The sequence below is a fragment of the Perissodus microlepis genome, chromosome 19 (assembly GCF_051167445.1).
Source record: "Perissodus microlepis isolate ML-2025 ecotype Zambia chromosome 19, ASM5116744v1, whole genome shotgun sequence".
NCBI classification, from domain to species: Eukaryota; Metazoa; Chordata; class Actinopteri; order Cichliformes; family Cichlidae; genus Perissodus; species Perissodus microlepis.
The window spans coordinates 7,533,427-7,559,996 of NC_140479.1; the positions used below are offsets into that span (position 1 = coordinate 7,533,427).

General features: G+C 45.4%; 1 protein-coding gene across 2 annotated transcripts; it reads left to right on the top strand.

Annotated features, from left to right (window-relative positions):
- apoba (apolipoprotein Ba) lies at window positions 1-25,508 on the top strand. Of its 2 annotated transcripts, none has more exons than XM_084914943.1 (29): window positions 1-155; window positions 695-736; window positions 1,137-1,249; window positions 1,335-1,438; window positions 1,681-1,828; window positions 2,548-2,694; window positions 2,980-3,104; window positions 3,181-3,257; window positions 4,755-5,211; window positions 5,488-5,638; window positions 5,745-5,891; window positions 6,431-6,642; window positions 7,751-7,958; window positions 8,033-8,203; window positions 8,289-8,492; window positions 8,787-8,951; window positions 10,444-10,649; window positions 10,728-10,910; window positions 11,028-11,158; window positions 11,740-11,947; window positions 12,046-12,218; window positions 12,300-12,475; window positions 12,571-12,692; window positions 12,784-13,157; window positions 14,699-22,234; window positions 22,335-22,446; window positions 22,648-22,680; window positions 22,795-22,981; window positions 23,098-25,508. In XM_084914943.1, the coding sequence occupies exons 1-29, from the start codon at window positions 101-103 to the stop codon at window positions 24,244-24,246; spliced, it is 13,116 nt and encodes a 4,371-aa protein (XP_084771069.1). In that variant the 5' UTR covers window positions 1-100; the 3' UTR covers window positions 24,247-25,508. The 2 variants fall into 2 exon arrangements, with proteins under 2 accessions (XP_084771069.1, XP_084771070.1); XM_084914944.1 differs by having other exon boundaries at window positions 1,140-1,249.
- Window positions 25,509-26,570: the final 1,062 nt, after the last annotated feature.

Sequence of the window (26,570 nt, forward strand, 5' to 3'; positions counted from 1 at the left end):
CAGAGTTGAACTTTGACCTCTGAGCGGGCCAGAGGAGGGTCTTCATAAACGCTGAGCAGAGGTGCTGCTGTGTTAGTGTGGAGGAGGCCTGCAGCCCATCATGGGTAACAGGAAGCTGTGTCTGCTGCTGCTGCTCAGCTGCTGCGCGCGGGCTCGTAAGTACCGACCCGTCCTCGTGCACGCACACGAGGACGCTCTGTTAGTCTCACTCAAGCCGTTTTTCTACATGGATGAAAAAGTTGTTCTCTCACTGATCTCTGGGATCTTTCATTTTTTTCTTTCCTACTTTAAACTCGGTGCTTCCAGCGGTGTAGTCGTCCTCACGTCCACCTGTCCATTTGACTCCAGCCGGAGACACGGGTCCCCTTTGGGGCGCGTCAGCTTTTCATGCAGTTCATATTGTAAAAGTGTGAATATGACCCATCAGATCTGAGACAGGAAACACTCGTCTCTCTGATGTGTGCCAAACACAACAAAAATCACTTTTTACACAAACAAATCTAAATTTCAAATGTTTATATTCGAGTGTATAATGTTTATTTCTAATGGAAAGCTTCAGTCGTTGGGTGTGATATAAAATATTTGGCTCTTTTTTAAGGTTTTATTATAATGGCGTCCTTCTGGCCTCTAGAAGCCGCTCTCATTACTCGAATATTAAAATACTGTTAAGTATGTTGATCGTGTTTTCTTCCAGAGGACGAGCAGGACGTGGACCAACAAACTCCAGCGTGTCAGTGTAAGTCATCCTCACTCTTAAACATGCAAACTCGTTTTTATTCATTTTTATTAAGTTTGAGCTGAAAATATTAAATATTTAAAGAACTCTGGACTTTCTGCTCGCTGGAGAAAGTCGAGTGTGTGCACTGTGTGCAAACACACACATCGACCTGCTAACAAATCAATGGCGCACTGATAAACGCACGGCCTGTTTTCTGGCTCGTGGACTCCTGTCCTGTTTGTGAATGAGAGCTGCTGCTCACTCTTAGAACAGCACTCACCTGCGACGGGGTCAAAGGTCAGCTGCTGAGTCGTGGTGTGGAAAGCCAATCCTGAGATGAAGCAAGAGGAGAACCATCGAAGCCTTTTCACATAAAGGAGCAAAGCCCTGACCATGTGACCCTCTCCTCCCCCCGCAGCAGCATCCAGATTCAAGGCCTTCAGGAAGTACGTGTATCGGTACAGCACAGAGAGCCGGAACAGCGTGACCGGCGCCGCCGACCTGAGAGACGGCCATGCGCTCACCTGTCAGGTAAACAGCTGTTTATGCGTCCCGTTTTTCACCTGATGACACGATGTTCCTCTCTGACCGTGGCTCTGCTATCGCCGCTCGTCAGGTGGAGGTCGAGGTCCCCCACCTGTGCAAGTTCATCATGCACACCAGGGGCTGCACCCTCAGGCTGGCTCCCAGCTCGGACGCATTCCAGGCCGCCATGGAAAGGTGAGTGCAAAAACACAGACTGTATATTAAAATGGCATGCTGCTGCCATCTTGGTTTTTGGAGCAGTGAGCACATTTGACCCCGACAGGCTCCGACACTCTGCTCCCCCCAGAAAACATTCGATGTGTTACGTTTTAAAGATCGAGCCTTCGTGTCCACAGCAGCGGCGTGTTCAGGAGCAGCACCTTCACCGGCTGAACACGCCCCCCTCTGATCAGGTTTCACTGTCTTTGTTCATCCAGGAACCCTCTGAAGTTCACCCTGCAGGGAGTCTCCAACATTCAGCTTTACCCCGACGCCGACGAGGCGATCGGCATCCTCAACATCAAGAGAGGGATCGTTTCTGCTCTCATGGTGCCAGACATGGAGGACCAGCAGGGCAGCCGCACGGTGAGCGTCCTCTGAAACACTCCAAACCACAATCAGTGTTGTCACAGGAAATAGTTTATTTCAGGAAAAACAAAAAGATTTCTTTTATCAGGGTTTTTTTTCTGTCAGTAAAGAAATTCAAACTTACCAAGAGTGGAAAACATGAAGGTTTTGGGTTTTAAGCCCACTTCCTGCTTCAACTATGTGTTTGTATCCACAAGATTAGCAAAGGTCACAGCAGGGTAACGCCTCTTCACTGCATTCAGACGTGACGAAGACGACCTGCTGATGTTCAGCCTGAGCTTCAGCATCGCGAAGAAAAGTGATTTCACTGACTGTGGCTGTGGCGAGGTTGTTGAGGAAATATCGGTGAGCAGCAGGGAGGAAGTCCTTGTTGATGTCACAGGAGAACGAGCAGGAAGCTGATGGGAAGGAAACAGGAACTCAAATAAACTCGTGAGAAGACCATCTCTGTGCCTTGAAGCAGATGGGCTCCAGCAGCAGAAGACCACACTCGCAAACAAAGGCAACGACTGACACAGACTCATAAAACAGGACAACAGCAGATGGGAAACCGTTTCCTGATTTCTGCTGCAAATGCATGAAAGCCTGTATCGGTGCTCAGGCTGCGGTGTGATGGTGTGATCCGTTGGGCCCCTGACCACGCTCACTGTGCCCATCCCTGTGTGACCTCAGGACCTGTCTACTATCATCTTTTCTGCTGTTTTCTCCTTTTTCAGAGCACCGTGCACGGTCAGTGCGTCACTCTGGTGAACTCGAGCAGTGATGTTGCCACAGGTGTGACGCTGGTCAGAGATCTGTCCCAGTGTGACCAGTTCTACAGCAGAGAGCTGACCAACAGCCCGCTGGCCCTGCTGCAAAGACTGGTGGGAACTCAGAAGCAGTTTGTTCTTTTCTTTACCCTCAGTTTGATTTCCTGATTACTGCAGAAACAAATGCACAAAGCACCCAGACAGCTCAACACACCTTCATGATGTAACATCACCTGTAATTATTCTACTTAATGTTGTCCTGTCTGTGAGCTCGCTGAGGCTGACCGCAGACCTCGTGACAGTAATGTCACAGTAATACAGCCTCCGTGTCACAATAGTCACGAAAAAGGAGTTTAAATGGTGCAAACATGGTTTCTGAAGTCAGGTTTGTGTTTCCAGCACAGCCCGATGTCCAAGCTGATCACAAGCACTCAAAGCTGCAGCTACCAGTTTGATCGGAGGGAAAGGCACATCACCACAGCCTCGTGCACAGAAAACCACAGCTACCTGCCGCTCTCCCACGCGTGAGTCACCGTCTGACTGCATGTTTGTGTGCACGCACAGGGCGCCGTTACGCCTCAGCTTTAATCTGCTCTGCAGGGACAGCACGGTGTCGTCGGAGCTGACGCAGGAGCTGCGCTTCCAAAGCAACAGGAGGACCAGCAACAGAGACTTCAGTGAGTGAGCTTTCCAGTCAGCTGTGGAGTTTCACACCTGGGGATTATTGTTGCGCTCACACTTAAACTGCGGCCCTCTGACCTTCTGTCTGCAGTCAGACGAGGGTTCAGAATCAGTGTTTTATCAGTCCCTGATGTGGTTACAGTCGCTCCGGGACAATAAGAACCATAACAGAGTGTTAAATGCAAGGAAATGCTCTAATACACACAAATAGCTCAGTTATAAGTGTCGAGCATTTTTTTCAGAGGTGAAATATGTGTGATTGACATTTTACTCTAACCTGTAAAACTTTATGTTTCTCTGTAGAGCATCTGCAAAAGAGTGTAACTGCTGCTCTGTGTGCTGTGCATTAGCTGGAGGAGTTGTACAGGGAGAAGTCCACAGGCAGGAATGATGTCCCGTGTCATTCAGTGGTGCATTATGGGTAATCTCAGTCTCTCACTGAGCGTGCTCCTGTGACTGACCAGCACGTCATGGAGTGGGTGGGAGGTTTGTCCAGCATTGTCTTTATCTTGGACAACATCCATCTCGACACCACCCTAAGGGAGTCCAGCTCCATCCCCATATTACTGGCCTTGTGATCAGTTTATTGAGTCTGTTGGCGTCTGTGACCCTCAATCTACTGCCCCAGCATGCAACAGCATAGATGGTAGCACTGACCACAACAGACTCAGAGAAAATCCCGACAGATGTTGAAGGACCCCTCCTGTAGAGGGCAGTAACAACCACGGACCTAAAAATAAAAGAAATAACTCTGGAAGCACAACCAGCTGCACACATCTCTATTTTGTGATTTCCTTCACATTATTTCTGAAGTCGTATCAAGTTCACCAAAAGCACCAAAACATGCAGTTCCTCTAGTGTCCAGTAGAGGCAGCAGTGAGTGAGCCCCCCACAGACTGATGTTAAAACTTTACAGCAGAAACAAACATGGTAATAGCCTGATACACAAACAGTTTGGTCTCTGTAGATAATTTCCTGGTTTGTAACACCTGTTTAAATTGACTTAAGGCTTAAAGTTTGCATTACTGGGGCGTGGCCTCTTTGACTGACAGGTGGATGGTGACACAGGTGGCTATAGCTGTCTGCTAGCTTCACCTGAACTGGACCTCTGGACCGTGTTTGTGCTGTTGGATCCCTTTTTGAGGACTTTTAATGACATTATGTGACCAATAATAAGGCTGCTGGGAGGTCACTGACTAACAGATCATCCAAGAAGTCTGACATTGAGTTTTAGTGAAGTTTGAGGATTTAATTTGGACAACAAAATATTGTCAGTTCTGAATTCTGAAGGCTTGAAATGTGGGTGAGGTCATGTGACCACATCCATCCATACACGTCGGTGCAACAGGCAGCTGCACCCCTACATGGCCAGCAGGAAAATAATTGAAGTCTCTTCATTAAAGTTTTATAAACCACTGCTGACGTCCATTTTTAAATGAGACTCACCTCTTACTGGGAAATGAATAAGTGACATCACATGTGTCTGTGTGCAGGTGTGGAGCGCGACCAGGTGAGGCCCCTTCACTTTGAAGATCCTGAAGATAAATCTCCAGTGCAGACGGGAGACGATGTTCTGACCACCTTACGGGAGCTGGTGACGTTAGCAGGCTCAGACCAGGGTCAAAAAAGGGCGGGGCTTTTCCATAAGCTGGTGTCCGGCCTGCGCGCCCTGAGGAACGAGACCCTGAGCCGGGCGGTCCCTGAGATGCGAGCGGCATCAGGCTGGCTCACCTGGCAGGCCCTGTTCCAGTGCGGGACCTCAGAATGCACCAGCGCCATCCTGCAGATTATCCGGACCATCGACGGCGTTTCCCTGGAGACAGACGCTCTGGTCTACGCCCTGAGTCTGTGGGCTGACCCTGATGCTGCACGTGTGCGAGACATGCTCAGCATGGCTCAGTATAAACAGAGCAAGCCCATCATGTACGCTCTGGCCAACACAGTGAAGAAGTAAGGCTATGATGCAGTGCTTCAGGTGACCACTAGAGGGAGACCCATGGTCCCCATGGCTCAGTGTCACATGTGAGGAAGTATCGGTCATGGAGGTGGAACCGTCGTCAGCCATAAAAGGCCGACAGGGCGTGCTCGTCACCATGCTGGGCAGACAGCGTGGTGTTGCTTAGCACACCCTTGATCATAACAGTTTCCATCTCAGTCATGCCTTTAACCTGCAGCATCACGTATCATCTGACCTGAGCAGCTGACCACACTCTTTTTCATCCACAGGATCCATAAAAACGCGGTAACGCCGGAGGTCACGGATGTGCTCACAGACGTGTCAAAGTTCATGGAGGTGCTCTTAAACGACTGCTCAGTCCCACACTACGACTCTGACCTTCTTCCTGACCCCGCAGAGATGTCCTTCCTCGTCCTGAGGGTACGTGAAGCGTGTCGTGTAGTTTTAGATCCATGGACGTATTCTTCTGCTGAAAGCTGTCTCGGGGCTTCAGTCCTCCGCATAAATGTTGATTTCTAATCTGCAGGTCGTTGGGGTCATGGGTCAGGCCATGCAAGCCGTCAGCCCCAGCCTGATCTCGTCCATTTTACGATGTGCAAAGAAAGCAGAAGTCCCACTATCACATCAAAAGGCAGCCATACAGGCCTTTAGACGGATGGACGTCAGTGATGAGGTAAAGTCTCTCTCTTACATGGACACACACAGACTGATCTGGGAATGATTGAAACAGTCCAAAAATGACATGTCAGACTCATCTGCTCATTTTGAATCTGAGAACGTCTGAGAACCATCATCATGAACGTAGCTCATCACTGCATCCACACAGGAAGCTCAGACTGAACCAGAAACACCTCCACCTCCTCTGAGCTTATTTAAGGTGGACTGGCGCCAAGTAGAAGCTGTGGTAATTCCTCTGGGTTGAGGAGGAGAGGAATCACCACAGCTTCTCAGCTTACAGGTTAAAGCAGCATCTCTGCTAGTATGGCAGGGGGCATGAGTACAGTCATGACCACTGAAACATCTGGAGCCACAAACACAAGAACACACCAGTCCAGCTCCTCAGTTCAAACACCTGCACAGCAGGTACCCACAGACATACTCCTGAACATTTCAAATGTGAGGCTGGCATCAAATTCAAAATGAACAGATACTGACTCTGAAAATGTTCAGTATACACGTGATTGTATTCACTCCCCGTGTGGTTGGTCACAGGTCAGAGATGTGTTCGTGGAGGTGTACCGGGACGATCACAGCCCCATAGAAAAGCGTGTAGCAGCTTTCCTGATTCTGATGAAGAGCCCGGACCGAGCGACCATCAGAGACATCGTCAGCAGTTTGGAGAACACGAGGGACGAGCAGCTCAGGAGCTTCGTGGTGTCTTACCTGAACAACATCAGGAACTCCGACAAACCACAAATACAGCAGTGAGTGATCATCCATGAAGCCGGTGCTGAACGACCAGGGATGTCCTGCAGGGGGCGACTCCTCTGAAATCTGATTGTATAGAGGTCTGTGAGAAAAGGAGGCGGATGGTCATCTCTGAGCTCAGTGAACTCTTTCAGTGCGCTCTGCCTCTAGTTTCAGGTCTGACTGAAGAAAACATGAAGTTCATTTTGGAAACGATTTATGGCGGGGCTACTTTGTTACTTGCACCTGAGCGTCTGCTGTCTGGGTTTTATGTCAGGTTGGTTCGATCGAAACATCCAGAATGTTCACTCGACGTTTTTAAACATCAAGACTTCAAAGTGTGTTTGATTCTGAGGGCAAAGACAGGATTGGATGATGATGGTTACAGGGCAATGATAGAAACCCTGCGGCCTGTTTGACGCTGCGGTGGTTACATCCTCCTGTTATAAACAATCTCAGATTGGAACAGTATTACCTGCACATTGAACTCATCCTCCTATTTTATTCGTGTTTCCAGCACATTCACACATTTATGTTATTATGTGATGACATAAAATGGACTAAGTACCAAAACTACAGACAGACAAAGTCAGAAACTCGCTGAGCAGCCACATCTTTAGCTGGTTGAAATCAAAGTAAAGTAAAAAATAAACTGAAGTTTTCTGAATGACAGTACTGCAGCAGACTTTAAAAATAAGAAATAAACAGAAGCTGAGGCTGACATGTGTAATGAGCAAAGATGGTATCGCTCCAAATATCAGAGTGCAAAGTGGAGAAAGGACAGGAACCATCCATCCAGGCTTCCCTGCTCTGTACCTCGTTAAAGCCCTCGTTAGGCTTTCACAGCTGAGGGACTTAAGTTAAAGCAGAGAAAGAAGCTTTGTTTGAAAATACAATCATATTGTCACAGATTGTACATGCACTTCTTCACCTCACCACTAGATGTCTCATGTACAGTCTGTATCTGTGATTACTCTGGGCTGATAGATGCCACCGTAGCAAGAGGAGGGCACCTGCCGGGGATCTGTACACGACTGATCATGACTGAAAAACAAACAAAAGCGCTGCTGATTCTGCATTATATTAATAAACACTATTAAATATCATTTATTGTCCTTTCCAAAGACTCAGGGAGTACACCGAGTTGGCCCTGAATGGCCAGCTGTCACCCACAGGCGCCATCTTTGACGGCATGTCCCGCAACTACAAGCTGGACTCCTCCTTGGGATCAATCCAGAGCAATATCATCTTTGATGGAAGCGACACCTTACCCAAGGAGATGATGCTGGAGACCACGCTGAAGGTGTTTGACTACAGCTACGACATCTTCGAGGTATTATTATTTCATCTGCAGTACAAAAATCAGTTTTCTGTTGAGGTCCAAACATTTAAAATCTCCTTTCTAAGGTCGGTGTTGAAGGAACGGGATTCGAACCAACGATCGATGCTCTTTTTGGGGAGAGAGGTTTCCTCCCTGAATCCATTTCCAGACTGATGTACTTGGCGCAGGACAAAGCCCCAATCCTCAAAGCCATTTTGGACAGAATAGCACCCCAACGAGACAGAAGGAAGAGACAGGTGAGAGGTTCTCCGCGTACACGGAGCTACCACATGAGCAAATGCTATGTCACATGCTGAAACACAGACTGTCCTGCGCTCTCAGATCCCAGAAGACTTTCTGAAAGACATGGCAGACAGTATCCAGAGACTTGTGAACGATGTGAGCTCCTCTCCAGCGCCTGAAGCCGCCGCCTACCTCCGACTTTTGGGGAATGAGATTGGATATCTGAAGACCGGCGAGATGAGGAAAATGTTTGAGACTCTGTTCATGTACTACCACGTCTTCATCAGGGTACTACCTGCCCAGGTGGGATTTTCTGTCTCCTGACCGTTTGGTGTGTTGATCGTGGCAGGAAGTGGCACACAGCTTCAGTGTGCATCGGTGCAGCCAGCATGGCGACATTAGAACAACAGTTCATAACATCAGGAGAGAATCACAGATGATTTAGTTCATTAGTTTTGTTTCACTTTTTAATTTTATTTGCTGCTTAGGTTTAGGATCTAAAAACTACTCTGGAGCAACCTTTGTGCTTTTAGAGGATCCAGATGTGACAGAGGACTCTCCCATCATGTTTGTTTTCTCCTGTTTTCTTTCCAAAAGGTGTTCTCTGAACTCATATCCAGGACTGACAATGAAGTCTTTGCCCACTACATCTTCATGGAGAATGCCTTTGCTCTACCCACCACATCTGGCTTCCCTCTCAAGTTCTCACTGGCTGGTGTGTTTGCACCAGGTGTCAGAGGAGGCCTGACGCCCTCGGCAGCGGTATGTTAGCTGCTCTTCATCACATTACAAGTCATGAATCCCAGACAGGCCAAAAAAACAAAAAACAAATACAACTTGCAACCTGTAGGATATAGAGCTGCTGCATCGGATGCAAAACACTGGTATATAAACATTATTCCAAAGGTATATGGACAACAAGATATAATATGTAATACATCTTTAAATACAAGATTTACAATATTTTTTTAATATTTTTTTTCTGGATATGTTCCTGATCATAACTTTCTAAATTGTCAGACAGTTTTATTTGCTATTGTCCAAGTTTAATAATGTTCTTTGGTCTGTTCCTTTCATATTTGTAGTTATCTGTGCCTGTTTAGCTCGCTGTTTTTAACTCTCCATGTTATTCCCATGCATGAAGGAAGCTCCGGAGTTATGGTTGTGAAAAAGCTGGAAGAGAAATGACATTTTTCTTCAGGGTCCCCAGGCTTGGTATATAAAGTTAAAGTACAAAAATGTTCATGCATATATTAAACACCATGGAATATATGAAAGAATGTTTCACTGTTAAAAAAAATCCTAGAAAACAGTAATATTCTGGCAGCTGGGGCCCAAAATAATACCAGAAAATACCAGAAAATACCAGAAAATAACTTTCTCATAAAAATATGGTTATTTTCAGTAATGACACTACAGTTTGTTGCCCTAATTTTACATGGGGATTCTGCCTTTAGTGCTTTTAAACATTAAATTAGGAACATTTTAATGTGATTAAACAATTACCTATAAACAAGGTCAATGAATGTGGCAATAGGAATAATAATACTTAACTATACAGTTAGCAGTTGGTTTAGATAATAATGGATTGCATGCCCTGGGACAGAGGCGAGGCTGCCATATCGCACCATCGGCCCCTCTGACCATCACCAGTAGGCGGCAGGTGAAGAGTCGTAACCACGGACACAACGACCGAGACTGTCCGAGCTGGGGCTCGAACCGGCAACCTTCCGGTTACAAGGCGAACGCCAACTCTTGAGCCACGATCGCCATGAATAGCAATAATAATAATTATTATTATTTGATGTAAAAAAAGTTTATAAGAATCATTTTATATATTTTTCCACAGCATTACTTTTGAATTTAACAGTTCAATCTGGTGAAAAAAATTGTAATATAAAAGTATTTTACAGTTTTGTTCTGTTCTTCTAGAATATCATTACATTTACATAAATAGACTGATTTCACATTTCAAATGTAAATTAACGTAAAACCACTGTAAATGTAATAAAACACAATTTTCTTGTTTTTCTTTTGTCTGTTTAGATTGTTAAAATTCATTCACAAATGCATCATAATTTCACAAATATTTGTCCATTATTTGAAAGATTGAACTGTTAAATTAAAATGTAATGCTATGTAAAAATAAATAAATAAATATATAAAATTATTCTTATAAACTAAAAAGGAAAAAAGAAAGAAAGTAGAAACAAGTCATGAATCCCTGTGTTACAGCTGCTCTGTGTCTCTGCAGACTGAGTTGTCCTTCATGCCTTCGGTTGGACTGGAGTTCATCACCCAGATGGGCGTGCACATTCCAGACTACGTGGACGCCGGGATTCAGACGCACACCAACATGTACCATGAAAGTTCCCTTAATGCTAAAGCTACAGTTAACCGAAGGCAGGTCAAGCTGTCCATCCCTGCTCCTCAGTCGAACACTCAGCTGTTCAGCGTGAGGTCAGTGACCCACAGTCTTTCTCTGTGTGAGTTGTGTTGTTCTCACTCACCTCACTCCACGTTCTTTCTGAAATGCAGCACCAAGGTGCTGTCTCTGTCATCTGGTCAAACAACGACGGGGCCATGCAAGGCGGGAGACCGGGCCGACTCAGTCGATTGCCAGCCTCTGTTCAGTGGTCTGAAGCTCTGCACAGCAGCGCGTTACTCCAATCCTACCTCTGTGGATCAGGCACCATGTTCCCCCCTAACCGGAGAAACCAGGTAAGAAGGTCAATCAGCTCATCTGAGTTGATCCTTTGTGATTTGACTTTGACATCTAATGCTGCTTTTTACCACACAGCTAACAAATCCTGGATTAATGACAGTTTGTTCTTTCAGGTTTGCAGTTGAAATCCAGCCAACAGGAACAGTTTCAGAGTACACCGCCACCATCGCAGATGAAACGGTCAGAGAGGGCAAACGAGGGCGCCATAAGGTGGAAACGCTGAAATTAACCCTGAAGGCAGAAGGTAACGCTATTAAATATGATGTCTGGACGTGTTTGTGTGCAAGCTCAGTTCATAAGACTGAGAAGGTTAAACCATCATGCTCTCCCAGCTCTCCCAGCATCATGAACAAATATGAGTCGTTCTCACAAAACAGAGGGTGCTGTGCTTACTTTGGCTCATATCTGTCTTCATCATATTTTATATCTGGGCAGGGACAGCTCAGTAGGAGTGGTCGCCCATGATCGGAAGGTCAGGGGTTCAAATCCACTGAACAGCTACCCTGAGGTACCCTTGAGCCCTTGTCCCTGTACGCTGCTCGCCGGGCGCTGCATTGGTGGCTGCCCACTGCTTCACACAGTGAATGGGTTAAATGCAGAGAGGATTTCCCTATGGGGATCAATAAAGCACACATTATATAAATCCTTGTTTTCTTTAAACTGTTGTCAGGGATTTTGGAGTGTCTTTGGGGTGTAATGGTTCATAAAAATGAAGCACATTTTTGCTGACGCGTGTATTCTTTTCCTGTGCGTACTGGATAAAAGTCCACCTGTTGCTCCCTGCAGCTAACAGCCGGCTAATTACTTTAATTTTTATCTTAACAGGCGACGATTCATCGGAGGCCTCAGCAGCTCTGAAATACAATCGCTTAAAAAACATCGTCTCTGCTGAGGTCGTCATTCCTGACTATGACGTGGAAGCAGGAGTCAAACTGGTTTTAACCGAGAGCGGTGCTGAGAGGAAGATGAGGGGCATCACCGTCGATATCACCAACAAGAACATCCCACAGCTGACGCTTGTTGGACGTGCCAGGTACAGAGTTCATGAAACGAGTCTTGGGTCCTTTCTGAGGTTTTGGTTGTGCTGAGTGGATGGGAAGCCGACAGTACACGTCTTTGTTTTAAATGCAGGCTTAGCATGATGAATGATGGCATGCTGCAACTCCAGATGGTCGTTCCTTCTCTGAAAGCCGATGCATCTCTCACTGCAAACTTAAAGAAGGATGAAGATGTGGTCATGGACCTGGAGACCATCGTGCACCTCTCTGAGATATCATACCAGCAAAAAGCTTCCCTAAAATACGGTAACTGTGCCTCCTCTCATCGATACAGGGGACAGCTGCATGGATTCCGTCATTTGAGGGTTTTCTGGGTTTTCTCTCCAGATAATGACAAGTTTGAGGTGGAACTGAAATCTGACCTGAATTCAGAGACGCAGAAAATGATCCCTAATGTGGAGGATCATCGCAGGCAGCTTCAACAGCTCGTTGATGAGATCCTGGACCAGAGGGTGGCGAAGACAGACATGAAACTGCGTCACATCATCACAAAAGGAATCGAGGTGTCATAAAACATCGGGTTCAGTGTTACGCAGCTTTTACAGGCAGTTTTACAGCTTTACAGTGAGATCTAACAGGTCTTTGTTTCACTTTGAAGGCGGGTAACATATGGCTGGACAAACTGACGGCGCACATCCCCACTCTGGCAAACCTGCGAAGTAAGAGAAGCCTCTCTGATCTCACTCTGCCAGCTCTGCCAGAAAAACTGTTCCTGCAGTCGTAAGTGTTTAACAAAATCAGCCTCCAGATATGAATGGGCTCCACCTGTTCTGCAGTGCTTCAGTGTTCACCTTTCATTTTACCTCAACAGCGACACTTTGTTCCGGTACCAGTTCAACAAGGACAAGATGGCCATCTCACTTCCTCTTCCACTTGGAGGCAAAAAGTCCGAAGAGCTGAACGTACCAAACTCCCTGTCAGTGCCCCTCATAGATTTACCACAGATAGGTCTGTACATCCCACCCAGGGCCTATCAGCTCCCGCGGTTCACCATACCACCGTCTCTGGATTTGTCTCTCCCCCTTCTCGGTCTGGCTGCAGCATCCACAAAGATCAGCAGCAACTTCTACAGCTGGGAAGGCTCGATCTCTGGGGGCAACAACACCGCCGATGTCCCCAGCTACACTGCACAGTTCAGGGCCACGGCCCAGTCACCTTTCAGCCTGTTGTCATACAAGCTTGAAGGTAAAAAGTTATTCTTCCGTCAAGTCACTTAAGACCAGTGTTGGTCAAGTTACTTGAAAAAAGTAATCAGTAACTAATTACTGATTACTTCCCCCAAAAAGTAATCCAGTTACTTTACTGATTACTTATTTTCAAAAGTAATTAATTACTTAGTTATTTAGTTACTTTTTAAAAACACAATTTACAACCTGAATAGGTGATAAAACGATAGATCTTTCAGCCCAATTCTACTTTTTCTGCATAATCCATCATACAAAATGTAATCAAATGGAAAAGTATGTTTTTTTAAAACTTGTTTTATCAGTTTTAATCTTTTAACTTTATGCATCAAGCAAAAATTTAATTATATGCAACTTTCTCTGACTGGAAGAAATTTGTTTAATATTTAAACCTATTTTCTGCACATTCCAGCACATAAAATAAAATAGTTTTTGTGTTTACACTCACTCTTTCAAATAGATGCAAGTAAAACACAGCAGAAAATAAATAAAATCAAAGACTAGCGGTCCTGTTGCTCTATTTTCACCTGTAAAGCAGGAGTGGGGCAGGCGGAGGTTTACCCTGGTGCAGGTGTGCCGCAGCGGTCAGTGGAAGAATCCGCGAGTTTCTCTGTGAATTTCCCATTACGTCGTTGCGCACTCGGTGCTTGTTTAGGGGTTTTTTTCGCTGTAAAAAGAAGTTTTCTTCCCACGCACAACGGACACTAATGTTTTTGTCACTTTTTATGGAATCAAACTTAAAATAAGGTCAGTACTTCCACGCTTTAAACGCTGCACGCTCATACTCTCTCCCGCACTCGATATATTATCCATTGTTGATCTGCACACAGCTGTTGCCACGAACGTCGCACTCGCTTACGTCACTGTCATGAGACATTCTCGCAAAAAAATCACGGTTTTAGTAACGCAGTAACGCAGCGTTCCTACGGGAAAGTAACGGTAAGCTAATTACCGTTTTTGCAATAGTAATCCCTTACTTTACTCGTTACTTGAAAAAAGTAATCAGATTACAGTAACGCGTTACAAGTAACGTGTTACTGCCCATCTCTGCTTAAGACTCTATGAAATCTGACAGGATAAGATTGAGGCTGGCGAACAATGAGCTCTGCGCTCATGAAGTATTTAAATCAGCAGGTGTGGTAGGCTCATGCACCTGTCAGCCAGAGCGTCATATTACTGTTAAGTTGGTCTTTGTTAAGATCAGTTTGAGTCAGACTCTATGTTGGTTTTACGGCAAAGAGAGATCGGACCAGTGGGGTCCTCTGAAAACTTCCATGTACTGTGATATTTCTGCAGAGTCATTTCCTGTTACTGGTTCAGCCGTGGTCAGGAACAGTATTGATTAGTGCACATTTGGGTTGTGGTCCAAAACAAACTGCAAGTGCAGCAACAGTAAGATCAACACCTCTCAATCAGTGCCTGGAAAGCCCTGATGGTGCAGTGAGAAGAGTCTTCACTCACCAACATTTTGTCTTACAGCAAGTAAAACGTCATGCTTCCATGTTTGCATACTAATATAGTATCATTTGTGTCTGTTTTAAGGCACCGGGATGATGTCGGGAAGAGGCGATGATAATCTCAAGTATCTTCTGAATAGCTCCTTCAGCCATAGCCTCATCGACACAAGCGTCAGCGTCTTAGAAACATTAAGGGTGATGGACAAACTCAAGGCAAGAGCCAATTACAAGATGGAAGCTTCTAGTGCTTTAGGCTTGCAAGCCACCCTCTACTACTCTGCTCATGCGACTTCCTCCCTAAATTCAGACGAAGTCTCAGGAGATGGCACCATCAACGGACTCCTCAAAATTGGCTCATTCCACACCAATGCTTCCTACCTTCACAGCTACAACCTACGCCCACTAGATCGAGAAGGACGAGGAGAATCCACTCTGCAGTTTGACTCACCAGTCCTACAAGTTCACAACACAGTCCGTGGAGTCTGCAAAAACTCAGAGTTATACATCGTGTCCCAAACGAGCGCTCAGAGGGACATGCTCCAGCATGTGGCAGAACTCAGATATAAGGATGCACAGCTGACCCTGAAGTGCAGCGCCTTGGCCAAAGCCATGGGGGAATCACTAAGTAACCAAGTTGAGTTTGGAGTGTCCAACCAAATGGCCCTTCTCACAATTGAATCCCAGGCATATGACGACAAAAACAGGGTATACTCCTTGATATCAGGATCTCTGGATTCAAATGGGCTTCAGGTAAACTCTGAGGGTTCCCTCACCTTAGAAACAGGGCGTGTCTGGCATAAGGCTTCTGTAACAGCTGGAAAAAATGGTCTGACAGCAAGTGGCACAAACAGCATACAGTGCAGTCCTGTGACAGTGGAGAACGTCTTCAACTGTGCGATAGACAGCAGTGGAGCATCCCTGTCCTCCTCTACCAAAGCGATGGGTGACGAGAGCAGAGGGGAGCTGAAAATTGAGGGTGAAGTCACAGCTGCTAAAGCCTCTCTTTACGGTGACCTGAAGGGATATGCGTACGACGCAACGACATTAAGCAGCGTGAAAATGATGCTGGACAGAAGAGCTCTGAGTTTTACCGGAAACACAAAGGGAACACTCAGACAGATGAAAACAGAAAACAGCCACAAACTCACCCTCACCCTGTGGACTCTCAGCCTCCGCTACGAGTCAAACAACTTCATCTGTGACGATATTTACTACAAGCAAGACACCAAGCTCGATGTGAAGCCATTTTTTACGCGATTCAATATGAGAAATGACCTCCGGTTTTATGACGTCGCTTTGAACCACGAGGGTCACGTAAGGCTCGAGCCAGTTAAGGTGGATCTCCGTGGAAGCATGACTGCAGCTCACAGAGAGCAACACAGCGTCAAACATACCTATGAACTCACCTATGACTCACCTATGGCTGGCACCATGAAATACAGCACATCTGGAAACGTGATGGACGCCCAGCTCAGTCACAGCTGTGAACTGGAATTTGCTGGACTGTCTTTAACATCAGACTGTGAGGCGCAGGTAGACTCTGCACCTGTGCGGTTTAACAGCAGCGTTCGCACCATGGCACTGCCTTTTCGCCTCACTGTGGATGCTGGTTTCAACGCTGCGGGAGAAATTAATCTACGTGGGCAGCACACCGGAGACACGTACAGCCAGCTGCTGCTGAAAGCTGAGCCCCTAGCTCTTTCATTTGCACATAAAAGCGGCATATCAACAGCTCATAAGCTTCCAAGTGGGGAGTCCTCTGCTGGTTTAAAGAACATATTTGAAGGTTTCCTGACTCCAAGCGATCAATTATTATCTTGGGAAGTAAAGTCTAAACTGAACGACCGTGCTTACAACCAGGCGACCAGTATTTCCAACAATCCAGAGAAAGCTGAATTGGAGTTTTCAGCAATAATGTTAGAAGATTTACGAGAAAATGCAAAATTCAACATGTCTGGTTTCCTGCAGTATGATAAGAACAGTGACTGTCATATCTTGGAGATTCCACTCATCGAGAGCTTTCCTGCAGCTTTTCAGCAGCTCAAAAACACACTGGTTCAAACCTTAGAGTCACTGCAGCAGGTCATCCGTGACGTGGATATCGACGGGCTCATCAGCAACTTTAGAGAAAAGCTAGAACGGCTGCCGACACAAGTGAGTAACTTCATGCAAGAGCTAGACTTGGAGAACAAAGTAAATCAAGTGAAAGTGAAACTTGATGATTGGATCGGTGCCTCCGCTGTCACAATGAATGACTTGGAGCTCGCTGTGAAGAATCTGAGGAAGAATTTAGAAACCACAGTAACGGACATCATCACCAAAATTCAAAAGCTTGTTTTTTCCGTTGAAGAGTACATCAAGGGTGGACGTCTTGAAGCCCAGATAACAAATGTTCTTTCTGATGTTGGAAATCACACGAGGGCCTTCGATGACCAATATAAAATTAAGCAGTCATTTCTCAGAGTTCTTGATATCATCGAAGACATTATGAAACAGATCGATTTCCAGAAACTCCGGATAACCGGTGCTGTGTTTCTCCAGGAGCTAGACTCCAAATATGAAATCTTGGAGACGATTAAAACCAAACTATCAGAACTGAAACGAGTCATTGAGGATTTTAACATCAAGTCGATTTTTGAGGATCTGAAGGAGTATCTCGTTTCAATTGACTGGGCTGCGCATGTTGAGCAGTTATCTTATAATATCCCCCCTTCGGAGACAGCAAAAGTCATGGAGTCTGTCCATGATGTTATCGTCAGCTGGATTGATGAATATGAAATCCCCAACAAAATCAATGAAGTGTATTTCTACATCAGGGATCTTGTTTTAAAATACGACCTCGATGATATATTCAAACAGCTGATGGATCAGGTGGTGATTCTGGTCGAGCAGGTTAAAATTGAAAAGACTGTGCAGTCACTGGTAGAAGCTTTGAAGTCTGTCAAATTTGAATATATTTATGATAAAATAATGCAATTTCTGTCCAGTGTGACAAATCAGCTCAGAGCGATCGGCTTTAAGAAGAGCATCGATGACCTTAATGAATATATTTCTTCGACTCTTAAATCAATGAGGACATTTCGGTACGGTGCCTTTGTTGATGACGCTAACAAGAAGATTGCTGAACTAACAAACTACATCAACGAGCAGATTAAAATATATGAGCTGGTGAAAAAAATTGAGGCTGTTAGGGACTTTTTCAGAGAGATCCAAACTTCCATTTTTACGTATTTGGATGAACTAAAAAACACCAAAGTGGCTGATGCTCTAAAAAGACTGAAAAATGTGATCGATACTACATTTTACAACGACATCAAACTGAAGGTGCAGGATATCCTTGAGGATGCAAGGGAGAGAATTGTTGACATGGACATCAGAGGCGAACTGTATTTACTCCTCGAAAGAGCGAGCGATTCCTACAGAAATATTATTGAATTAATGTCTGCAAAGTTTAACCAAGTGATGGAGCAGATTGTAAAAACAGCAAAGGACAATGAGTTCATTGACCAGACGAAGCAGGCTGTAGATGAACTTCTGAGCTTACTGAAAAGAGGTAAGATTGAAGTTCCTACTTTTACAGTACCTCTCACTGATCTTGTTATTCGAGGATTTGCAGTTGACATGAAGAATCTGCAGGACATTAGCATCCCAGCTCAAATTTCACTCCCTTCGTTCACCATCCTCAACTTGTACACCATCCCTGGCTTCACGATAGATGTCGATGAGATCAAAGCTAGGATCATTGCCCTGATAGATGAAATCAGAGACTTTGAGATCCAAACACCTGACCCAGAGGAAATCTTTGGTGATCTGAAAGTTCTCTACCTGTCTGAACTACCCGATCTCACCTTCACAGGAATAACTCTATCGGAAATAACATTTCCAGCAATCAACATTCCCAAGTTGCAGTGGAGAGGCTTTGACGTCTTACCACGCCCAGTTCCAGAGATAACTTATCCCAGGATTCCCAGTGACATTTGTGTCCCACGTTTTGGAAAACTCCATGGAGAATTTAGGGTGTACTCAGAAGACCTGACTCTCATTACAACAGGAAAAATTGAAAACTCAACATCAACACCAAAAAACCCACAGTTTACAGCCACCGTTGTGTCTCATGCCAAGTCGCGCTTCAAGCCGCTGGAGTACACGTTTGAAGCCACGGCTCAGCTGGAGGCTCCCAGAATGAAGAAGCTGCAGTTCACAGAAACACTGAAGGCTGCACACATGGCCTTTGCCATTGACCACGAAGGATCCCTGACACTCACCGGCACTGCTGCTGAGGCTTCTGCCAAGACTGTCGCCAGAGCTGCAACCCAAATGTACACAGCAGAGTTGGTCAGTAAAATGGACCTTACTTTAAAGAGTGGAGTCCATGCAGCCGTAGCCACAGCCTACAACCACAGCTTGAATATCCCGTCACATGAAACTTCAAGTCAGGCATCAGTGAGACAGAATATAGCAGCCTCTGCAGAATCTGGCAGAGTCACTGTGACTGGAGAGACTACTGGAAATGGAAAGTGGTCGATTTATGACTACGCTGATGAAGGTACTCACAAAAGCAACATGGAGTTTGATGTAAATTTCAGCACTGCAAAGTTAACATTTGTTGGAGAAACTGACTGTGAGGCCTTAAAAGCCAAGCACACGCTAAGAGCTGAATCAGTGCTCTTAAACCGGATTAGCATTGATGCAAAATGTGAAACTGAAACTCCATCTGTGAAGAAGAGTGTTTTGGTTTTGGATGGAGTGGCTGATATCGGGGACCTGAAGGTTGCACTCGCAGCCTATCACGATGTTGAATTCAATGGAAAACTGACTGGATCCATGTCCAACTCGCTGGAGTTCACAATCCATCCATTTGAGGTGGCCTTCGATGTTAAGAATAAAGTAAACTCGAAGGTTTTCCTTCCCCTGAGACTGACTGGAAAGGTAGCTCTGCAGCATGACTGTGGTGTTGCATTAAACTCTGTGAAACAGCACGTGTCCTGCTTTTCTTTGGCAAGGTTCAATCAGTACAAGTACAGTCACAACATCACCGCAGAAAACAATGATATGGACATCTTCTTCCACTCTTCGGCAAACGGAGAGGCTAACCTGGAATTTTTGACGATTCCGCTCTCTATCCCAGAGATGACCATACCTTATTTCCATATTAAAACCCCTGAAGTCAGAGAATTTCCGCTGTGGGAAAATGCTGGATTCCAAACTTTGCTCACCACACCTCAGCAATCATTTGACATGAACTTGAAGCTTCACTATTACAAGAACCCTGACACCCACAGCTTTGAACTGTACCTTACACCGATCTACGGTGCAATCAGCGACAAAGCCACCGTCCTCCAGGCTCAGTTTGAAGAGTTTCGGGACAAAGTGGTTGCATTTTTAAAAGATTCATATGACCAAGCAAGGCCACAGTACATCAAACACAGAACTGACACATCTAGCCTGCCACCTAGCATCTTCAGAGTCCCCGGATATAAAATACCAATCCTGGATATACAGGTTTCACCTTTCAGAGCCGAGATGCCGGCCTTTAGCTATTTCATTCCCAAAGAGGTCAGGACCCCAAGCTTTAAAGTCCCAGCTTTGGGGTTCTCTGTGCCGTCCTATACTCTTGTGCTGCCATTATTAACGTTTGCTGTCATTCATGTTCCAGAAACGTTAAGTGAAGTAACCTTGCCCACTTTTAGACTGCCACCCATGCAGAACAACATAGCGATCCCAGCTATGGGTAACATGACATTTGATTTCTCCTTCAAATCCGCTGTGATTTCGTTCATTGCCAGCGCAGGCCTTTACAATCAGTCTGACATTGTTGCTCGTTTTGGCACCTCTTCAACGTCAGCATTTGACATTTTGAACATAAAAATCGATGGCACCGCCAGCTTGACGAGGACGAGAGGAATAAAAGTGGCCTCAGCTGTTTCCCTGGAGCACGACAACATCAATGCAAACCACAAATGTGCTGTCAACCTCAACAAAAGGGGCATGGAAGCTTCTTTAACCAACACTGCAAAGGTCAAGCTACCCTTCCTCAACCTGGAGCTGAATCAAGAGCTCATCGGAAACACCAAAACAAAGCCAAATCTCACATCCAAGAAAAAGTTAAAGTACATTTTTAGCATTCCTCTGATTGAGGCTGCAGGAAACTTTGACATGAACTGGGAACTGGAAGCACTTCCTTCTTATGTGTCTCTGGAGACCTGCACCCAGGGGAAGACAGACATTATGATGGTGAACGGCTGTATCTTTTCTGGAGATCTAGAGAATAAAGCCAGTTTCTACTTCACTGCCAACAGCCTGCGTTCAACTGTCAAGACTGTCTTAAACTCAAACCTCGACAAACAGGAGAAACAAAAACGAAACTCCAACAACATCTTCCTGTTTGACTTGAATAAGGAGTTAGCTCTGGCAGTTTCCTTGCAGCAAATTTTTGCAACGGCTGAATGCACGAGCACCAACAATGTCGATTTGGCCTTTTTCACAACAAATGGAAAACATGTCGCTAAAGGAGAACTGGACTTTATTCCTTTAACGACCTTCAAGACCAAACTGAACATCGAAGCGAGCCAGCCGAGCAGTTTGGGTGATGCTCGACTCATTCAGAGCATTAACCTGGCCATCAGCTCAGAGAAGCAGTCTCTCACCTGGAGAGTTAAGGAACAGCTCGCGTCTTTCGTCCATGCTCATCTTTTACTGCTGTCCAATGATGAATCAGCAGTGCGCTTGGATTTGGCTGAATCAGTAGAAGGTCCCCTCGCTTTTTTGAAGACAGTTAAGATTCCTATTTATCAGAATACCCTCTGGGATGTGCTCAGGTTTGATCAGGTCACCAGTATGAATAAATTACAATTCCTCAATGTCTCTACTAGTATTGTGTACACAAAGAGCATGGATGGCCATGGATATGCAATACCATTTACACTTTTGGAAAATGGTGTCACTTTTAGCATCCCTCAGATCAGCATTGCAGTGCCTTCATGGCTCAAAGGAATTCCAAGCTCCATAAGGAACATAGACGAGCGTCTGGAAAACCCCGACGTCCCAGATCATCTCACACTTCCCCCTGTGATCTCAGTTCCTGCCTTTAATGTACCATTCACGACACTGCATGTGGAGCCCTTCACACTCGAGCCTAAGAACCTCAGCGTCCCGAGGGTGATCAGCGCCGAGGCCTTTGAAATCATGCTACCTGGCCTGCCAGTATTGTCAGTGCCTGGTTATGACATTAACACAGAGTACCTGCAGGGAAAAACATCATTCCTTTCATTTAAGATAACACAATATGAAATCACAGTCTTACCTTTTACTCTACCAAAATCAGTGACCATCGGGGGGCAAACCATCAGCCTAAATTACATCACACGCCAGATTTCCAACTTTGACCTTCCAGCCATCACCATTCCAGAGCAAAGAATCGAAATCCCTGCAACGACCCTCCATCTGCCTTCAAGTGTGTTTATCCCATCTTTTGGTGCCCTCAGCGTCTCTGTGAAGGTTTCGTCTCCCATTTATAGTGTGTCGACAACTGCCAGTGTCGAGAAAAAGGACTCTGACCTATTAACTTCACTGAAATCCAGATGTGTTTCTACCATGAACTTCTTGGAATACGACCTCTCTGGTAAGACTAAAGCATACGCCACTTTACCTGATACCACACATTTGTATGAATTGCTGCATGTAAGGCAATATAAAACCTAATCTTGCCCATGTTTCCCCAGCTGATGCAACCATCGTATATGATAATGGGGCAATGAGTCTAACTGGGAAGGGCAAATTGATTCACACTGATGGAAATGTCAACTGGCAACATGTTTTGGCACAAAATGTCCGGTAAGTTAAACAAACGCTGCATTCTAGAGTCGACTGGAAACACTGGTTTAACTTTAAATAAGTTTCCCCATTTCTGTACACTGGTAAACATTTCATGCACACCACTAAAGTGCATCAGAAGCTGTGATGAACTGTCTCAGATCCCATCCGATAAACATTCAAAGTCTGGAATTAAACCCTCGATCGCTCGTTTTCTTTCAGAATGAAGCGCCAAGTCTCAGCAGCTGAGTCACTGTGAGTTTATTTCATGCAGATGCTGATGTTTCACATCTCTCCATAGTTCTCTGTCAGGTGTTTATCACATATGATCTGGAGCATATCTGTACTAACGCTGTGTCTGTTTCAAAGGGAGCCTCGTCACACTCTTAGCGTTGACATCAGCAGTCGAACGTTCACAGATGTGAGCTTCCGCTTTGCTTCCCGCAAAGATGGCATCACTGCATCCGTGTCTTCGCCATCATCTGGTTTCCTTGGAGTGCATTTACAGAGGAGGTCTCCATCACAGCTGTATGGGAAGCTGTTCAGTCGATACCTGGTATTACATCTTAGACTCTTTTATTTCATATTATTGTTACTGTGAGTGCAGCTTTCCAGACTGTTTGATGCTCTGTTTAAACTCATACTCTTCTCAACGTCTTCCCTCACTCTCAGTCGTCTCCAGAGAGGGATACCAATGTCTTCGCTGCAAAAGTTTCACTGAGAAACTTGCAAAAATTCTTCGTGCAGACTTCATGGAATCGGGACTTCCTGTGGGATGTGATGGAAGGCACCAAGCACAGAGTTCCTGCAATGACAGACGCTGTGTTCAAGTGCATTAACAAGTATCACACCTCCCACTTTGGCTTTGACATCAACCGTGGCAGCAAGAAGCTGAAAAACACACTTTCTTACGCCATAGAGCAAGCCTACGACCAGGTTCCCGTGTCTTGTACCACACCGCAGGATTGGGTCCAAAACTTTGCTGATGGAGCGCGAGATAATTACCGGAAGGCCTCTGACGTCTTGATGTCCATGACTGTGCAGGATGCTATAGACAGGCTGTTTGAGACGGTGAAGCGTGTCATGAAACAGTGTGAAAACAACATGAATGTGCTGCTAGATGCAGCCTTGCAGTTTTTGAATGACACACGGTTCATGGTGCCGGGATCGGAGAGGAAGCTCTCTCTCATGGAAGCGGTCCAGGAAGCCCGTAGTGCCATTCAAAGAATCAACGGCCTCATGGAGAACATCTCTACAGACATCAGGAAAATCAGGTTCACCGTACCTGGAAGTGATGCTTTTGTTAGCGGAGATGAGATCATGGATAAGGTGGGGAATATTCTGGACCAGCTGAGAGAGGGTGTAATCAGCGTGATCAACGTGCTCCACCTGACAGCTGCTGGATGTTTACGCGCCGTTGCTGAAAAAGCTGAGAGTTTCCTCGCCTACCTGCAAGATCAAAACTCTGAAATTTCCTCTAAAGTTGATGCCATTTATGCAGATGTTCTGCAGTTTTCAGAACAGCACGACGAGGAGGCGCAGAGGTGCACGACTGAGTACAGAGACCTCATCAAACTCAAGACCCAGAAAGCCTTAAATGCTCTGAGCATGGAGCAAGTAAATGATGGGACCAGCAGGATCATCAGTATTTTGCAGGTGCGCTTCTATGAGGGACTTGAAGTCAGTGTGGCTCTAATGACCAGGGTCTCCCAGAGCACAGCACCCTACGTTAGAGTCAGCGATGAGAAGATGGACATTGAGATACCTTTACCCTTCCTCTGGAGGTCTTTCAGCGAATGGCCGACGCCGCTCAGGCAGTGAATCACAACGTTGAAGATAAAGTGGTTTCATAATGGATGAAAAAATTGAAAACCCCCTTTTTTGACAATAAAAACTGTTTTAAAGTGATATTCATAAATAATAAAAATAAATTACGTTTCTTCTGTGAGAATCACTGAATGTGGTTCAGCCTGCACGTTGCTGTTTGTTGGTGTTCAGTTAAACAGACGCTGAACTCCAGTTTGTGTTTGTCTCATTGTGTCCTGCTGAAGCTCCTGGACTCATTTACACAAATAACATCAGAAATCTATAAGAATAAGAAGCATCAAAGCTTTCTGTGGTTCTTAGTCATTTCCTCCTGTGTTGTTTGGCTTCTTCCTGTTAAACTTTGAAGATCAGTTTTCTCGTGTTGGTTTACTTCCTGTTCTTAGGTTGTCCGCTCCGGCCTCCTTTGTTCCACCTGTGTCTCATCCCCAGTCAGCCTCCAAGTCCAAAAAGCTGTAAAATGTAAACAAACAGAAGGAAATGCAAATCTAATAAACTTCTATTTTACCTGCAGAAGAACAGAGAAAACAAAAACTGAGAAAACGTATCATTTTAGGTACAATAAGAAAATTCTGCAACATCCCGTCTTCTTTTAACAACAGTCTGTAATGTCTGTGATCGGCACACTGGGGTGGTGGTCCCTCTTTTCAGGAAGGGGGGGACCAGAGGGTGTGGTGCAACATCCTCAGCCTCCACGGGGAAGCTCTACACCAGGGAGCTAGACAGGAGAATCTGCCAAACATGTGCTTCCTGGACTTGAAGGTATTCAACCACGTCTGACGGGGCATCCTTTAGGGGTGCTTTGGCGGTATGGGCTGGACGATATAGCCTCAAAATGATATCACCATATTTCTGATCTGAGCAGCAGATGTTTCTGTAACCATTAAAGCTGCTGGTCATGTGACATCAGCAGCGCTCCCGTTATTTTCCTCCAGTCTGGATGTTTGTGAAGAGAAACACTCTATAGGTCCAGTGTGGAGTGAGGAGCAGGGAAAGAGATGCTGCTGGCTTTAAAACTATTCTATTCTATTCTATTCTATTCTATTCTATTCTATTCAGCATAAGCATTTTTCCATGCATGACAAAAAGCTCAAAGCCAAGCATCACATTTATGATCTTTTATGTCTTTCTTTTGTTTAGTTGAGTTTGAGGTTTTCAGTCCAAATAAAGAAAAAAATATCAACACACAATAACACAGGTTCAGATTTCATAAAAACTATTATTAGTTTTTATGAAATAAGTAGAATAGTTTGTGTCCGTCCTGTTTTGTGCTTTGGCTGCTGTGACAGAGGAACTGTTCAGTCTTATTTTAAAAGGTCTTCTCCAAAACACCGACCTCTCCATGACCTCCTGTGGTGATGATGGTGACGATGATGATGGTGCACTGTTATTGTAGATGATAATAACTCCTCTCAGAGGAGTTATTATCTTTCTTTATTAATGTGTCGTGAGTCGGTGTAAAATGATCCAGATGTGTAATTTTCTTCACACAGGAGGTCCATACCTAAGTCACCATGTTTGTGCCTCACGGCGTCGTTAGCATAAAAACAATATGAAAGTTTTAGGAGGAAATGACAAGTTTTACCACATCATCATCATCATCATCATGAGTCACTGCGAGGGGAAACCACACATCTGCATGAAGTAAAACATGGAGAGATGCTCTTATACAATATCAGATGTCTGTGTGTCCGTGTGTGTGTGTGCATGCGTGTGTGTGTGTGTGTGTGTGTGTGTGTGTGTGTGTGCATGTGTGTGTGCATGCGTGTGTGTGTGTGTGTGTGTGTGTGTGTGCATGCGTGTGTGTGTGTGTGTGCATGCGTGTGTGCGTGCTGCCATGACTGAGCTCAGACAAAACAAAGACACCTGATACGATGTGAATCTTTGTCAGTTCATCTGCTCCTCACGTTAGAACAATGGACCTCACGCCGCTGCCTTCATTTCTTTATCTTCTCTGTTCTTCATCACTCGTCCTCCTCAGGGTCGCACACAGAGGGACACACAACCAGTCTCACTCACATCTTTGAGTGTGGAGTGTGGGAGGAAGCCAGGCAGCCACAGAGAGAACGTGTCATTTTTAACAACACACAGATACAGGGGGAGGCCACCTGTGACACACCTGTACCAGACCTGTAATTGATTATTGGGATATTATGTGTGTAACCAGTGACCGGCACGCAGCAGGCAGACCGTGGACTCAGGAAGCAAACATTTAATGCTGAGCCCTCGCAGGAAATCCAAGCACCAGGAATTTTAGGAAGACAACGAGACACACAGCCATGACATTATGTATGAGGGATAACGAGGGAGAGGCAGCAGGT

What these genes read in the sequence shown, in the direction of transcription:
- apoba (XM_084914943.1), top strand. Translation starts at nt 101, where the DNA reads ATGGGTAACAGGAAGCTGTGTCTGCTGCTGCTGCTCAGCTGCTGCGCG. An exon ending in ACAAACTCCAGCGTGTCAGT is followed by an intron (nt 737 to 1,136) that starts GTAAGTCATCCT and finishes CTCCCCCCGCAG; the next exon opens with CAGCATCCAGATTCAAGGCC. An exon ending in TGGCCCTGCTGCAAAGACTG is followed by an intron (nt 2,695 to 2,979) that starts GTGGGAACTCAG and finishes TTGTGTTTCCAG; the next exon opens with CACAGCCCGATGTCCAAGCT.